This window comes from Pleurodeles waltl, chromosome 6 (genome assembly GCF_031143425.1).
Source record: "Pleurodeles waltl isolate 20211129_DDA chromosome 6, aPleWal1.hap1.20221129, whole genome shotgun sequence".
Lineage (NCBI taxonomy): Eukaryota > Metazoa > Chordata > Amphibia > Caudata > Salamandridae > Pleurodeles > Pleurodeles waltl.
This window is the reverse complement of record NC_090445.1, coordinates 734,218,900-734,233,761: the sequence shown is the minus strand read 5'-3', so window position 1 is coordinate 734,233,761 and position 14,862 is coordinate 734,218,900. Positions and strand designations below refer to the sequence as shown.

The 14,862-nt window shown below is 47.5% G+C and overlaps 1 protein-coding gene across 1 annotated transcript in view; it reads right to left on the bottom strand.

Moving 5' to 3' along the window:
- PDZD8 (PDZ domain containing 8) overlaps nucleotides 1-14,611 on the bottom strand; it is a 402,964-nt gene extending 388,353 nt beyond the window's left edge. Inside the window, exon 1 of the mRNA XM_069239256.1 lies at nucleotides 13,545-14,611. Within this exon, the coding sequence (XP_069095357.1) occupies nucleotides 13,545-14,422 (878 nt within the window). The 5' untranslated portion in view covers nucleotides 14,423-14,611. The remainder of the gene's footprint in view (nucleotides 1-13,544) is intronic.
- Nucleotides 14,612-14,862: the final 251 nt, after the last annotated feature.

The window sequence follows — 14,862 nt, the reverse complement described above, 5'->3', positions numbered from 1 at the left end:
TGCTGTGTTTTGTCTTCAGTTGGGCTTTACCATTATAGAGAGTGTATGTTTATTTCATGGCCTTCGTTTACTGTTTTGAGCGCTTTGAAAGGGGATGTTATAAGGGAATTTGGTGAACGTAAAGGTTAAGTTACAAACTTACACAAAATCAAATTACATCACCACAGACTGAACAATATGACAAGCACACCCTCTATGTAGGCAAATTTCATTGAGTATGCATGGCTAAAATGGTATATCGCCTTCACCGGGTTTTCTTCTAAGAGTCTTTACCCAGATATGCCTTCAAATCAGCTTCTCTGAAGCCAGATCTTCTACACCAGTGTTCCCCAACCCCCGGGCCGCGGACCGATGCCGGTCCGTGGATCAATCGGCACCGGGCCGCCCCACTGTGGCGGGCGGTAAATGTTTGATAATTTTTCCGTGGCCCGCTTGTCACACAATGGGACAAGCGGGCAACGGAAAAATTATCAAACATTTACCGGTCCGCGGCGATAAAAACGTTGGACAACACTGTTCTACACCATACAATAATTATTTTCTGCCACAGAACATTTTTTCAACTCATTTGCCACCAACTCAATCCTTATCCAGTGTTTGATCTTAAGAGGTCAATGGCTCTTTCTGCTAGGACAGCAGAAATGCCCACTGCTGCCCAGCCCTCAATGACAACAATAAGCAAAATTAGCACTGGGGATATACATTGCTTGGTTGGTAGGGATACTGTCCTGAATGAAAGAAGCACATGTATTTCATCTTAGCTCCTGTCTACAGCTTGACACATCTTGTGGCAAGTATACTGTGGTTCAGCCCTCCACTAATTCTGGAAGGAGCTTATTATTGCCCCATGCCCACAATTCGCTTGACTTTCAAGGCTTATTTTTATGTACTGAATGCTCCTGGTTCCAATATCTTCCATGCTATCTCGAAATTCCGCACTATATTGTTATTTTCAGTAGCTCAATTTCCTTAACATTTAAGAAGAGTTTTAATTCCTTCCCAGGCCAGCTTTTTTACAAACTCCTCCATGGCCTGCTCTGAGCTTGACAGAATGTTTGCATGCAGCTGGGACGACAATAACAGGGTTCTCTTAAATTACTTCCATGTACCCGATTTTTATTTTCCTGATTTTAAGAAAGAAGAAAACAATATATTGCAGGGTTTACCGTCAGATCTCATTGAATAACTGCATACCCAAATTGGCTGGAGCTTCCTTTTCTAAATAACTGTTACATTTGTTGACAAAAACATGTCAGTTAAAGTCAGGATCAATCATAATGTGCTTTAAAAATTCCCTCACCAAGAAAATATTTTGAGTAAAACACCTTAAGAACCATAAACTCAAATATCAAGTCAAGAGGCTTTAGCGGAAGACAGTCATCCCTAGTAGAATCATCAGCTAAAAGCAAAATATGAATTAAAAAACGAAAGCACCCTTCTATGTGAAAGGTAAAACTGTCCCTCCAAGATGCAAGCTGTCACAATTCATATTTGGAAAAGTCACTGTAACAAAACATCCTTTATTGACAAAAGGTGAATTCATTTAGAACTGATCTAATGTAAAGGTTTTAATTGGAATGCACCCTTTCCGACTCCCTAGGAGGCAAGCCGTAAGGGGATTGTGAATTCCAAGTATATCAGATCAATGTTCTTTACATCTGTCGTATGCAGCAGTGCAAATGGATACAGTATGAAATAGCCAATGGAACTGAACTGACCAGCGCCATTCACTCACATTAAAATTCAGACAAGCTCATATTTTTTTTTATTTTTTTTTTAAGAGAGAAAACAAAAGATGAGTAATACTCTGAGAAATGGGGCATACGTAAATCGCTATTCAAGGTCGCATAAATGCGACGTTCCAAGCCGTGCAACTATATTTAGAAAATACGTTGATAGTTTTGACTTTAAAGGCAAAATTCAGGCAGTGAAATAAGATCTCGTACTTTTATCAGTCTCTCAGGGAACAAAGTGGTCTCCATTCTTGCATACGTGAGAACAAGGAAGAACTATTTGCACCATGCTGGGAATTGGTTTACATATGGCAACAAGCAAATGAGGAAATAAAAAAAATATATACTAGCGGCAAGAATATAATTAGCTTGCAAATATGTTAGGCAGCACAAAAACATCATTTTAAAAGTATGAAATTCTCAAAAGGAATTACTTGGCAAGCATAATGAATAAGCGGAGATATGGGCTGCCTCAATGTTCTTTTTCTGCCATGTTCTTTTTCAGCCACTGCCTTCTATAAATTGATGACAATCAGTCACACAAAGGAGGACCTTGTGATGGGCGAGGCAGATTAAGTTCAAGTTCCTGCCAACTTCTAAAATAGGACATGGTTGCTGTTATTATATGGTCTGAATCTCGCTTCCATTTTAGATAACTTTGTAGGCTTATGTTGATTAATAAAACTCTAGTGTCCAAAAAGTGGGATGGCAGTACTCGCTAGAACGGCTTAATACGTAAAGAAGAAGGGAGGGCGTGGCCTGGCAAGATTGCCGTCCAGTAGCATTTCCCCAGAGCTCCCCGCCAGCCCTTGTAAAATTCTTAATTTTTCTTAATCTCTCTCCCACAAATGAGCATCTGGAGGTAAACGCCCCGTAGTGGGTGCCCCACTATTGGAAGCCACAAGCCATTGTTTGCTGCAGCTGCTGACTGACTCGCCTTGTGGCCTGGCGTGGGCAGAGGTGGGTCCTGCTGAGCGGAGGATTCACAGGCCTAGATTTTGGGTTGGGGCGGAATCGAGGATCGCTGCCGCTGGGGAGCAAAGGTGTGCTGTCGGGAACTGCAGAGAAGAGCTGACAGAGGAGGCAAAGCCGGCTTGAGGAGGCCGTGCAGCTTCTAGGTTTTCTACATGGTTGTGCAGCTCAGTGGGATGCCAGTACTCGCTAGAACGGCTTAATAAGTAAAGAAGAAGGGAGGGCGTGGCCTGGCAAGATTGCCGACCGGTAGCATTTCCCCAGAGCTCCCCGCCAGCCCCTGTAAAATCCTTAATTTTTCTTCACAATCTCTCCCCCACGTATGAGCATCTAGAGGTAAGTGCCCCACTATTGGAAGCCACAAGACATTGTTTGCTGCAGCTGCTGACTTTGACTCGCTTTGTGGCCTGGCATGGGCGGAGGTGGGCCCTGCTGAGCCGAGGATTCACAGGCCTAGATTTTAGGGTGGAGCGGAGGGTGGATGCAGGACCGAGGATCGCTGCTGCTGGGGAGTGAGGAGTGCTGTCGGGCACTGCAGCAAAGAGCTGACAGAGGAGGCGAAGACGGATTTGAGGAGGCAGCGCGGCTGCTAGGCTTTCTATACCACTGTGCAACTCAGTGGCAACAGCTGGACCCAGCCGGCCTGAAGACTGACAGCCAGAGGCGGTACCCCCCGAGGACCTCCTCTGATGATCCACCTGGAGTGAGCAGTGGGGACCGGCCCGGTGCCTCGCGGACACTCATATGCAGCACAGCCCAAAGATGATTGGTGTGTGGTTCCCACCCCCTCCATCAGCCAGACCTGCCTGGGGAGTTGTGAGTACCTATAAGAATTCTTATGGGCCCAGACCTGCACTAGAACAATCTGGTCAACAGAATTAATGCTTTACCCTGTGGAACCCCCGTATATTACCTGGACTATTGTTATATTAGGGGGTGAGGAGGGACAGACTCTGAGACCCCTGACTTTGGATCGGCCCACGCTGAGTCTCTTGACAATTTGCCCAAGGGAACACCTGGAGAGTGCAGGAGGCGCAGGCCCAGTGCCATGCAGCAGTCGACTGGCAGTGCGGGCCCAGGGGCTATTACTGCACAGTTGGCTGTTGTCTCAGATGGTTGCCCCTCCTTCCCTGGCTCGAGATCTACAAGCCAAGGAATCCAGCGAGTACAGGGATGCCATATTGTGGGCCCTGAATTGCTCTGGTGCATTTTAGATTACGGAGTAAACACTCCCCCTTGCGAGGTCTTCAAATCTTAACTCTGCCAGAACAATTAATATACTTGCAGGTGAAAGGAGTCTGTCACTTAGGTCCTGGGCCTTAGATCAGCCACACCATCGTGGCTGCCAGGTAGTCAGCTCATGGGGACCGCAGCTGCAGCTTCTTGTCTTTTTTATACTGGGTGGTTAATATGGTAAAAAATAAACCAACCAAGACTGTGCATACCAATACAATAGTCAATTATGCTCACCCCTAGCCACAAGACAGAAAAGGGGGGTAGGCGAGGACTCACCTCCAACCATGGCTGATCTAATCGTGGAAATCAAGGGATCCCGAGAGATCATGTTAACAAACATCAACAGTGACAATCAAAGTGGGCCTATTATGAGTCGATTTCAGAAAAATATCAGAGTCACAGAGGTGGAGGGCCAGGTTGCAGACATGCAACTAGAAGTGTACTCCCTCAAGAAAACAGTCTTGGAGCTGCAGGATCTCACGGCCTGTCTGGATGATAGGGTGGAGGACGCTGAGGGCAGTGTCAAGAAGAATAACCTCCGGTTGGGTTTTGTCGAGTAAGTAGAGGGGCAATCTGTGTAACTTTTTAAAAAAGGAATAGATCACCACAGTGCTGAAATCCAAACGCCTATCAGAATTTTTTTTACTATCAAGCGTGTCAATCGTGTATTGGTGTTGATGCCATGCTATTATTGCTCGCCTATTTAATTTCCATGATAGGGATGCCATACTGCAACAGTTCCGAGGCGCCCTCCAGTTCGAGAGCAGGAATATTCTGATATTGCTGGACTACACCCAGAGAGTTCAGGAAGTCCGCAGAGACTATTTGGCTAATAGAAAGTGTCTACGTGATTGTGGCATCCTTTAGTCTCCCCTTCCCAGAGAAGCGGAGACTTCAACATGAGGGTCAAGCATTACTTTTTGTCACCTCTGAGGAAGTGAATGCCTGGCTAGGCTCCCAGGACCATGCACCTCACAGGCTGCAACCAGTCTCTGGGCCAGGTTATGCTGGAACCCCCACCCCCTGGAGAAGAGCAAGGTCTCAGAGGCCCTCGGCAGACTCAGGCTGCCAGTGGGTCCCAACGGCACCCTGAAGACATCTGATTTTGTGTCAGACACTGGGGACTCTATCCAGAGCCACAGGGAAGGTGCTGAATACTGTAGTGATGGAAAAGACTGATTACTGATACTGACCAAATAACAAGCTGTATGGCTACCTGGAACCACTGTTGTGGGCACCAAACTTTATTATTTTGGGGGTCAGGTCTTCGTTAGCCTGCCTGTGCCAGCTTGATACTGGTTTAGGTGTAACCGTGGATATACAAGAACTGCATGAGACTGTCCACGTTGGGGGGTTGGATTGCATCAGTTATAGGTTTTTGCATATTGTCAGTAAATGGGGGATTGATTGATTGTTTGCTGGTGGGAGGGTCGTAGTGGGATACAGTCTCATTCCGGGTGGTTGGAGTGCCGTCGTGGGAGGGTCGTAGTGGGCTACAGTCTCATTCCGGGTGGTTGGAGTGCCGTCGGACTCGCCACCTGGCTGAGATGCAAGGCTCACTGCACAAGCAACACAAAGTTGAGGTGCTGACCTCAATGGGGTGGGGTTGGGGCAGAGTGACTAATGTTGGCCTGATGTTTTGGGGCACAGGTTGTTTGGACTTCCTGCCTTTGGAAGGGGCGTTTTCTCTCATATATTTGATGGGTGTTGTTATACAATTACTGTATGGGTATTGGCTACATGACAAATGTGTATCAAATCTTTCATATAGGAGCATGTGGAGTGGTAGTAAGGGTGATCCCCAAATCATGTGACGTGATACGGGAACCTACACGGTTTGTGTATTATGGCTTATCCTTGGCTGGTTTTTGACCTGAAATGTACGAGGATTGGGCCAGCCTGAGAAATGGAGAAGGGTGTATTCCTACTTATGGCTCTATAGGGTGTGAATGGCATTTCTGCAGGAGACTCACACCTGGCGGGGCTGCATTGAGTCCCTGAGGCGCAGGTCCTTTTTGCAGGGGATCTCAATTTTGTGCTAGATGGTGAAATGGATCGCCATCCCCCTAAATCGGATACTAAGCCAGCAGAGACTGGTGCGACAAAAGAAATCATGGTATGCGCAGGCTTATCTGATGGTTGGAGGGGAAGTGTCTGACTACTAAAGTATACGCCTGTGCTGTACCCGCTACTGGGATGTACAGCTGCCTAGATTATTGTATGTTATCTAGTGCATGGAAGCTGTTAGTTACCTGGATCACAATATATCAGATAATTCCTCCACTTTGGTATCATTCAGAATGCCTAGAGAAGCTTCTAAGATACTTATGTGGCGGATGACAGCCGAGGCCCTGACAGACCCTGTGTTCAACAGAGCAGTAAGGGAGATGGTTGACAACTATTTTGCTGAGAACTGGGATACTGCGTCTACAAGAGCAGTTGAGTGAGAGACTATGAAGGTGATGTTATGTGGGGAATGCCTAAAGGTCACATTTGGGGTGAGGCAACAATTAACCAGGTCCGTGGATACTCTGGAACAGAGATTAGTCACCCTAGAAACCACGATGGTAGATCACTCCCAGAAACTGGGTGAGTGGAAAGAATGTAAATGTGAGTTATTCAATACATGGGACCGTTTGGACATGTATGTCCGCACTATCAGCCAAGTCTCTATATGAAGAGAGATAAAGTGAGTTGATTGCTGGCCACTCTCCTCCGGGGTGAAACATGCATTCCACATTTATCTGGGATCCACAATAAAAGTGGCAGTGGGTTCACTGCCCTGCTCAACACAGATCTGACTCGCGTACCTGGAGGGCCTAGAGAGGATGCCCCCCTCAACCAAAGAAGAAATTGTGGCGGCCGTGAAGGTGCTGAAGACTGCTAAGGCCCCTGGTGGCGCTGGCTTGCCAGCGGGGTTTTATCAGAGCAGAGCAGAAACCACAGCTGAGTGACTCATGGAAGCTTATACAAGGAGAATGGGAGGGGGATTCTCCGTGGTTCCATGCAAGAGACCCTCATAGTTATGCTGCCTCAACTAGACAGGAACGGGGAAGAAGTTACTGTCACTGTATCCATGCTTAACGTGGATGTGAAAATCCTAAGCAAGATCTTAGCATCACAGCTCCTGCCATACACGCTTTGCTTGATCCATGATGATCAGTGAGGTTTTATACCAAGGAGAAATATACTCAATATTTTTGAGGAGGCTCAATTATTTTGCACGTACTGACCACTGAGGAAGACCCATACGCATTAGCTCTCCTCGATATCAAGCAGGCCTTCAATTCTCTATTGTGAGAATATCTGTGGGAAGTGTTACGTAAAGTGGGTATAGGGGAATCCTTCATAAAATGGGTACAGCTGCTTTATGTGAAACCTACAGCAAAACTGAGGGTGGGGTGTGGGGGCAGTACCTCATCCATTCCCCTTACATCATGGAATGGACAGGGATGCCCATTGTCACCCATACTATTCACAACAGTGATGGAGCCAATAGCTTGCCAACTATGCTCTGCACTGAGGGGCTGGGATGTTTGGGTGGGAATTAATGCACATGTGCTCTCTGTATATGCAGATGACACCCTACTGTACCTGGGACAACCCGAATACTAGGACCTCATCATCCTAACCCTCTTTGCTGAGTTTGCCAAAATATGTTGCTTGGCTGTTAACCGTTCTAAATCTAAACTGTTCCCCATAGGTACGGAGACTGTCTGGCCGGCCCTTGGCTGCACTTTCCTGGGTGAACCTCCCCTCAGGAACAGAGAGCGCCCAATACTTGGGGATCAGATTGGCTCATGACGAGTCAGTGTTCAGGGCCCTCAATAGAGGGAGAGTTATGGAGAGACTGAAACCATCCATAAAGTTATGGAACACTCTGCACTTAACTCTGATGGGTAAATTGGCACTGGTCTAAATGATTATACTGCCCCAGGGCTCGAAAAACCTACTCACCCACTCGCTATGGCAAGTCATTATTTTAGGAGGTACAGGTGCCTCCAGGTGAGTTGACAAAGGGCAGGTGTTCTGTTAAGTCAGAAAGTGGAGGAGCAATAAAGATGATTTTAGATCTTGTTCTTGTCACATTTGGTCTGTGTTCAGAGACAGAGGTCAAAAGTTAGTTTGTCTGGCAATTACTTTTCCTTCTCACAGCAGAATTCCAGGATTTTGTCAGGTTTTTCATAACACACAACATTTAAATAACTAAGTAATCTGTACAAACATTTCCAAAATATATTTCATTAATTGTGAAAGCCCATTGGTTGTACTTCTGTGTGATGAAAAAAATATAATAGGATGAAAACAAAATCAGAACACTTTACTTCGTTATGTGCAAAGGCTATATATGTTTTCTGAAACCTGATTGTCACGGATTGTCAATACATATCGTTTTACCAGTAAAGCTGCAAGTTAGTGGGAAGGTTTCTGGACATTTCTTGGAAATGTTCTGTCTGTTAATGACAGTGTGCAATCACATAGTGCATTAGTAATATATTTATGAAAATGTAGTGTTTTAACATAAACTGAGAAACACTCCTGCCCTCAGGGCAAAGCTATCAGTAAACTAGGAGGCAAGTCATGGATCATGTGTGGCCTATATGTGGGCTAGATTATTTTTATACATAGAGCAAAGTTTCGTCTATTTAACCAAAGATGTTTTTTTGTACAGCAGAAATGTTGACCTCACATACCGTCATGTGACAATGAAGAAAAAAGGTGACTGTGAACTAAAATATTTGACTAGGACCACACAATGTGAGTCCTGTTTAAGTGTCAAGGACATTACAGTTTTGGTCGAATAGATTATTTAAGTTTCTCAACCTGCAGGTCTAGTAACAGTTTTATGATTTTTCAAGGCCTGTGCCCCGATGTTTATATATCTTTCAGGGCACCTTGTACTACAACCCCTATTACTATAATACAGTAACAGTCAGTAGATATGGAAATACACAAATTACATTGTCAACAGGGTTAATAGTATAGCAAGTATAGATGAGTGAAACATCTTGCATTAGGAGACATGCTTGCATTGATTGATTCAGACAATGGATGTACATTAAAGACTGATGGCCAAGATGTGCACTGGCACAGAGGATCATACAATGAAATTCTCTCAGAGTAATTATTAATGATTCTCACCCATCAACAATCTCTTTTGCACTGTTGAACCCTATTAAATCTGCTAGAATTCTCCTTGAACTTAAACGTAAACTCTCCCTAAACATAAATCTGCTCTTCTGATTTATCAACCTGAGCATTTCGAGAGCTGTTAATTTAAACGTTTGTGCCGCAGATTTGGCACTAGAAACTTAGTGTCCCACAATCCACACCTGGGCCATCCGGCAGAAGAAATATAGCAGAAAAGTCATATTTAAATCAAGTTTTTTCCACAAAGAGCTCAAATTCTCAAATTGCAGTCAACATTGAGGTACCAATACTATTGTACAGAAACGCATACCAAAGGAATTCAAACAGACATAAGATAGGACATTTTAGTCACCACAATTCAAATCAAATAAGAGAGGTATCAACGAGTGAATGCCTAGCAGGAGGTCGGGTGCATAGCCATGGAACCCTAATGAAAAATAATTAATTATATGCTCCAGTTTCTTCTCTCGAACATCTGGATCGCTAAAAAGCACTAGGGTGTACACAATGGGAGTACCCCCAAAGACATTGAGGAAATCACTAGGCATCACTAAATTATATCTAGATATGGTACAACCATCAGTGTATGGAAAAATACATTTACCTAAGCTTGTAAAAAAACTGTCCAGGGCACTTTGGGAAGTTTGCATCAGACCATTGGCCAGTGGTCTAACAATACACAGAATAGCAGGCTGAGAGTCAAAACATCATGATGTAACCTTGTAGTTGTTCACACTGCAAGCTCAAATTAGTAGGGAAGCTCACTTAGCCATGTGGTTGGCTTGTCTGGCCTGATCTACCAAATCGCTCCCTTATAATGCTCTAGGCACGTAGCAAGTTGCAGCACTTTCCAGAATAATCCCTCAATATTTGTACAGTTCAAAAACCTTCACAGATACCTAGGTCCTTACAAAGTATCATCATGGCTTGCACATCCATCCAGCAGCAAAGCAGACGCCCGCCATGTCCATCCGGCAGCTGGGCAAGCAGACGCCCGCCATGTCCATCCGGCAGCTGGGCAAGCAGACGCCCGCCACGTCCATCCGGCAGCTGGGCAAGCAGACGCCCGCCACGTCCATCCGGCAGCTGGGCAAGCAGACGCCCGCCACGTCCATCCGGCAGCTGGGCAAGCAGACGCCCGCCACGTCCATCCGGCAGCTGGGCAAGCAGACGCCCGCCACGTCCATCCGGCAGCAAAGCAAGCAGACGCCCGCCACGTCCATCCGGCAGCAAAGCAAGCAGACGCCCGCCACGTCCATCCGGCAGCAAAGCAAGTAGACGCCCGCCACGTTCATCCGGCGGCCAAGCAGACGCCCGCCACGTCCATCCGGCAGCAAAGCAGACGCCCGCCACGTCCATCCGGCAGCAAAGCAGACACCCACCTCACCTATCCAGCAGCCAAGAAGACACCCGCCACATCTATCCAGCAGCCAAGCAAATGCCCGCCACATCTATCCAGCGGCCAAGCAGATGCCCGCCACATCTATCCAGCAGCCAAGCAGATGCCCGCCACATCTATCCAGCAGCCAAGCAGATGCCCGCCACATCTATCCAGCAGCCAAGCAGATGCCCGCCACATCTATCCAGCAGCCAAGCAGATGCCCGCCACATCTATCCAGCAGCCAAGCAGATGCCCGCCACATCTATCCAGCGGCCAAGCAGATGCCCGCCACATCTAGCAATGGTCCAAGCAGATAGTCACAGTCTCTATCCATGGGCCAAGCATACGCCTGCCACATCTATCCACTGACCAAGCAGAAGCCTGCCACATCTAGCAATGGTCCAAGCAGATAGCCACAGTCTCTATCCGTGGGCCAAGCTGATGCCTGCCACATCTAGCCAAGTGTAAAGGAGACACCCGCCATGTGGCCAAGCAGAAGATCAGCATTTCTAGCCACTAGCCAAGCAAATCGTTGCATCTAGTCGCAGGCCAAGCAGGAGTCAACCGCACAGCAAACAGGCACTCATCTCATGTTGCAATTGAGTACAGGACAGACAACTGTGGACAGAGCATTCACATGGTAGTCATTGGGCGCAGGGGCATACCAAGTCTATCACTTGCACACATGAGGCACTAACCACAACCCGTCCCCGCAGATACCCTCGAAAACAGCATACACAATTTCACCAACTGGATCTCCTCAGCCGCTGACAGCATTGCACCCCTCCTGCAAAAAACACCAGCAAACATACCAAGAAAGCTAAGTGGCTCACCCCAGAACTTCTGACCCTCAAACACCAATGCAAGAAACTCAGGAGAGACTGGTGCATCATCAAGACACCAGCTAACACCTACAGATCCTTCCTCAACAGTTACCACCACCATCTTAGAGACCAAGAAAAAAGCCCTCACATCCTGCATAAAGGCATGCACCAACCACACTAAGGAACTGTTCAGTATTGTCAGAGAATTCTACTCCCCGTCTGCCACAGAGAACACGATCTGCCACTCTCAAGCCCTCTGCGACATTCAGGCAGACTACTTTAACCACAGGACCTCTGACGTCTACAGCAACTTCAACCCCCAACCCACTGACCTCAACCACCTCTGCACCCAAAACAACACACCCTAACCCCACCGGATCCGGGACTGAAAGTTTCTTTTCAATGAAGACACCATCTCCATCATGGGCTCCATCCACTCTGCATTCTCCGTGGACCCCTGGCCACACCACATTTACAATCTAGAAAAAGAATTAATTGCAAGCTCCCTCACGGACATCATCAATGTTTCCATCACCACAGCCACTCACCCCCTCGCTTCTCAGCACATCAAAGTCAAGCCCCCCCTGAAGAAAACCTCAGTAACCCAAAAACTATTGCCCCATGTCACTTCTACCCTTCCCCGCCAAAGTCTTGGAAAAAGCCATTAACTGCCAGCTCAAACTACATCAAAAGAAACAACCTGCTTGACCCTTCCCAACCCGGATTCCAACCAAATTACAGCACAAGACCGTCCTGATCGCAGCTACAGGTGACATCAGACGCCTCCTCAACCTAGGATGATCAACTACCTTTACTGTCCTCGACCTATCTTGTCTGCAGCTTTTGACACCATCTCCCACCACACTCATCACCAGACTCGACCATCCAAGGCAATGCACTCAACTGGAGCTCCTCCTTCCTCTTAGGTCCAACTCAAAGAATCTATCTTCCTCCCTTCACTTTCGCACCCAAGGACATAATTTGCAGCGTCCCCCAGGGTTCCTCCCTCAGCCTCCACCGTCTTCAACCCCTCCATGACCTCACTGGCAGACACAGATTGCTGCTCGTTGTTACTGGGACGCTGCAGGGTGAATTGGACCGCGCGGTTGGTTCCCCACGTATATTTTGATAGATTTTTCTGAGGGATACATACGGAGATTACCTCGATGCAATTTTGTTTTGGATTAAATATATGGCATAAAGGCAATTTATCGAGCGTTTGAGAATTTCTCTACTTAACATTTTAATTGAAACTAAGCCCTGATGAAGTCCTTAAGAGAGTAACTTCTCATAGGATGAAGCACGTGTTGGCTGTACTTATGGAGGATATTTGAACACTATGAATAAAACTGGACTCTGAGATAAACACGAATTTGTGATTGATTTACAAAGAAGACTGGATACATTAGTAACTTCTAATTATGATATCATGAGTGCTCTGACATCTGTTCCTTTACAGACACAGATTGCACCCGTGGACTCAACATCATCTCCAACGCTGACAACACTCAGCTCGTCCTGTCCCTCACAGACGACGACGTCACAGCCAAGGGCAACTTCCAAAGCACTATGACTAAAATCACCACCTGGATGAGGACTAACTGCCCCAACCGAGGTTCTCATTTTTGGGAACAAACCCTCCCCCCCCCCCTAGAATAACACCTGGTAGCCCCTAGCTCTCGATCCCTAACCCACCCCTACCAGCCACGCTCACAACCTCAGAATCATCCTAATCATAAAGCAACAGATCAACGCAGTCTCCTTGGCATGCTTCCACACTCTCTGAATACTCCGCAAGATCTTCACATGGATCCCTATCTCAACCAGAATGCCACGACAGCTGCGTGGGACGCGCCTCTCCTACCGCGCCGCCAGATCCTGGAACACCTTCCACCTAAGCACCTTCCCCTCCTCCCTGAAGTATTTCAGGAAGCAGCTCAAGATCTGACTATGTATGCCATCACCTGCTGACTAATGCCTGCAGACTCCCACCAGTGCCTGGAGACCCCCTGGGGTGACATATTTCCCATTACAAGAACCTATGATTGATTAATGCGTAAGATATGGGCTCAACTGTTTTTGTAGTTGCATGAGGGTCACTCATGTGGTCTTGTGGTGGTTGAGCTATGTTTTCCTGGCTTCCCATTTAGAAAAACACACTTGTGTGGACTTGCAATGGGGTAAGAAACTCTGTTCATATGAAGGCTTTGGTCTTCTGACTGTACATTTAAGAGAGCGCTCACTCACCTAATCTTGTAGTTGGGCAGCGTATGCTTTCTCTTTATAACCTTCTTTAGCTGGTTGACAATGATAGAGGTGAGCTGGGGCATAGGTCTTCCTTCAAACTGTGATTTGACTTCAAAGTCAATGAGAGGGTCCTCCAGGAAACAAAAGCTCCAGTGGGTGAAAGGCAGACGAGTGAAGGCCAACCGCAGCCTCCCCAGGACACGGGAGATCTTGACAAAAAGGTATGCCGATTTGCCAAAGACTAGGTCCACATCGATGGCCAGGTGGAAACCACCGTTGTATTCCAGCTGCACCTCAAAGGCTAACTCATCAGGTGCAACAGCCGACTCATCCCCCCCAGGTGGGACAGCAGGACCAAGCAAACGTACTCCAGTAAAAACCGGCAAGGCTTCCCCCAGACATACCTCCCTGAGACTCAGTCCCTCAAGCAAGCGGCCAGCAGTCCGTGTCATCAGCAGCTCTTCTAACTCGACCTTGATCTTTTTGGCCACCCATCGTCTCAGTAGTGCTGTATCTCTCAGCTCACGAAACAGGAAAAGGAAGATCGCGTTGAGGAAGTGGCAAGTTTCTGCTTTGGGTATTCGACTTGTTCCTCCAGCATGGGACGCAGAAGACTGTTTTGGGCTTTGGGTATCAACACCCTCTGCTGCCTCTTTGCGATTAGCTTGGCCGTCCTCTTCCTGCCTGCCTACTTCAGGCTCACCAGGTGCTTGCAGGTAACCCCTGAGGAGGGGCCCGGGTACCCCGGCTCTACCGGGGGCTCCCCCTAACCGTGGCCTGGGCTCAGGCTTCCTGCGGTAGAGCAGCAGGCACTGCAGTAACAGGGTTAGAAGTGTCCCGGCAAGGGCCGACAGCAGCATCAGCAAGGCTGGGTACATGGTGCCAAAACTCACCCTTGCTTAGCAAAGTCAAGGCGTGTCTCCTTCCATGGCCCAGCTCTCCCCGCTGCTGCGAAGATGCCCAAAGCAGGGAGCTGCTGTGCTCCTTGCACCCGGACCCCGGAGCCTTACGCTCCCTACCTCTCTCGCTTTTGACTCGGACTGACGCGAGCACTTCCGGGAAGATCAACCTCCCCACTCAGCCTGTTGACGTCAAGACGTCAGAGAAGTCCATACGTCGCTCCGCCTCTTCCAATCCCGGTACGCGCTCCTGCTTCCGAATGTGCAAAACGCGCAGCTAACGACCTAAGCGCTCACGAGGATTGGAGAACGCTGAGGGGGGTGACAGGGAAGTGCGATGATGTCGCCTGTGTGATGATTTAACCGTGTACCACCTTTGCAAATAGGTTCTGCAGTTGGCGGCTGGATGATTTTTGGCG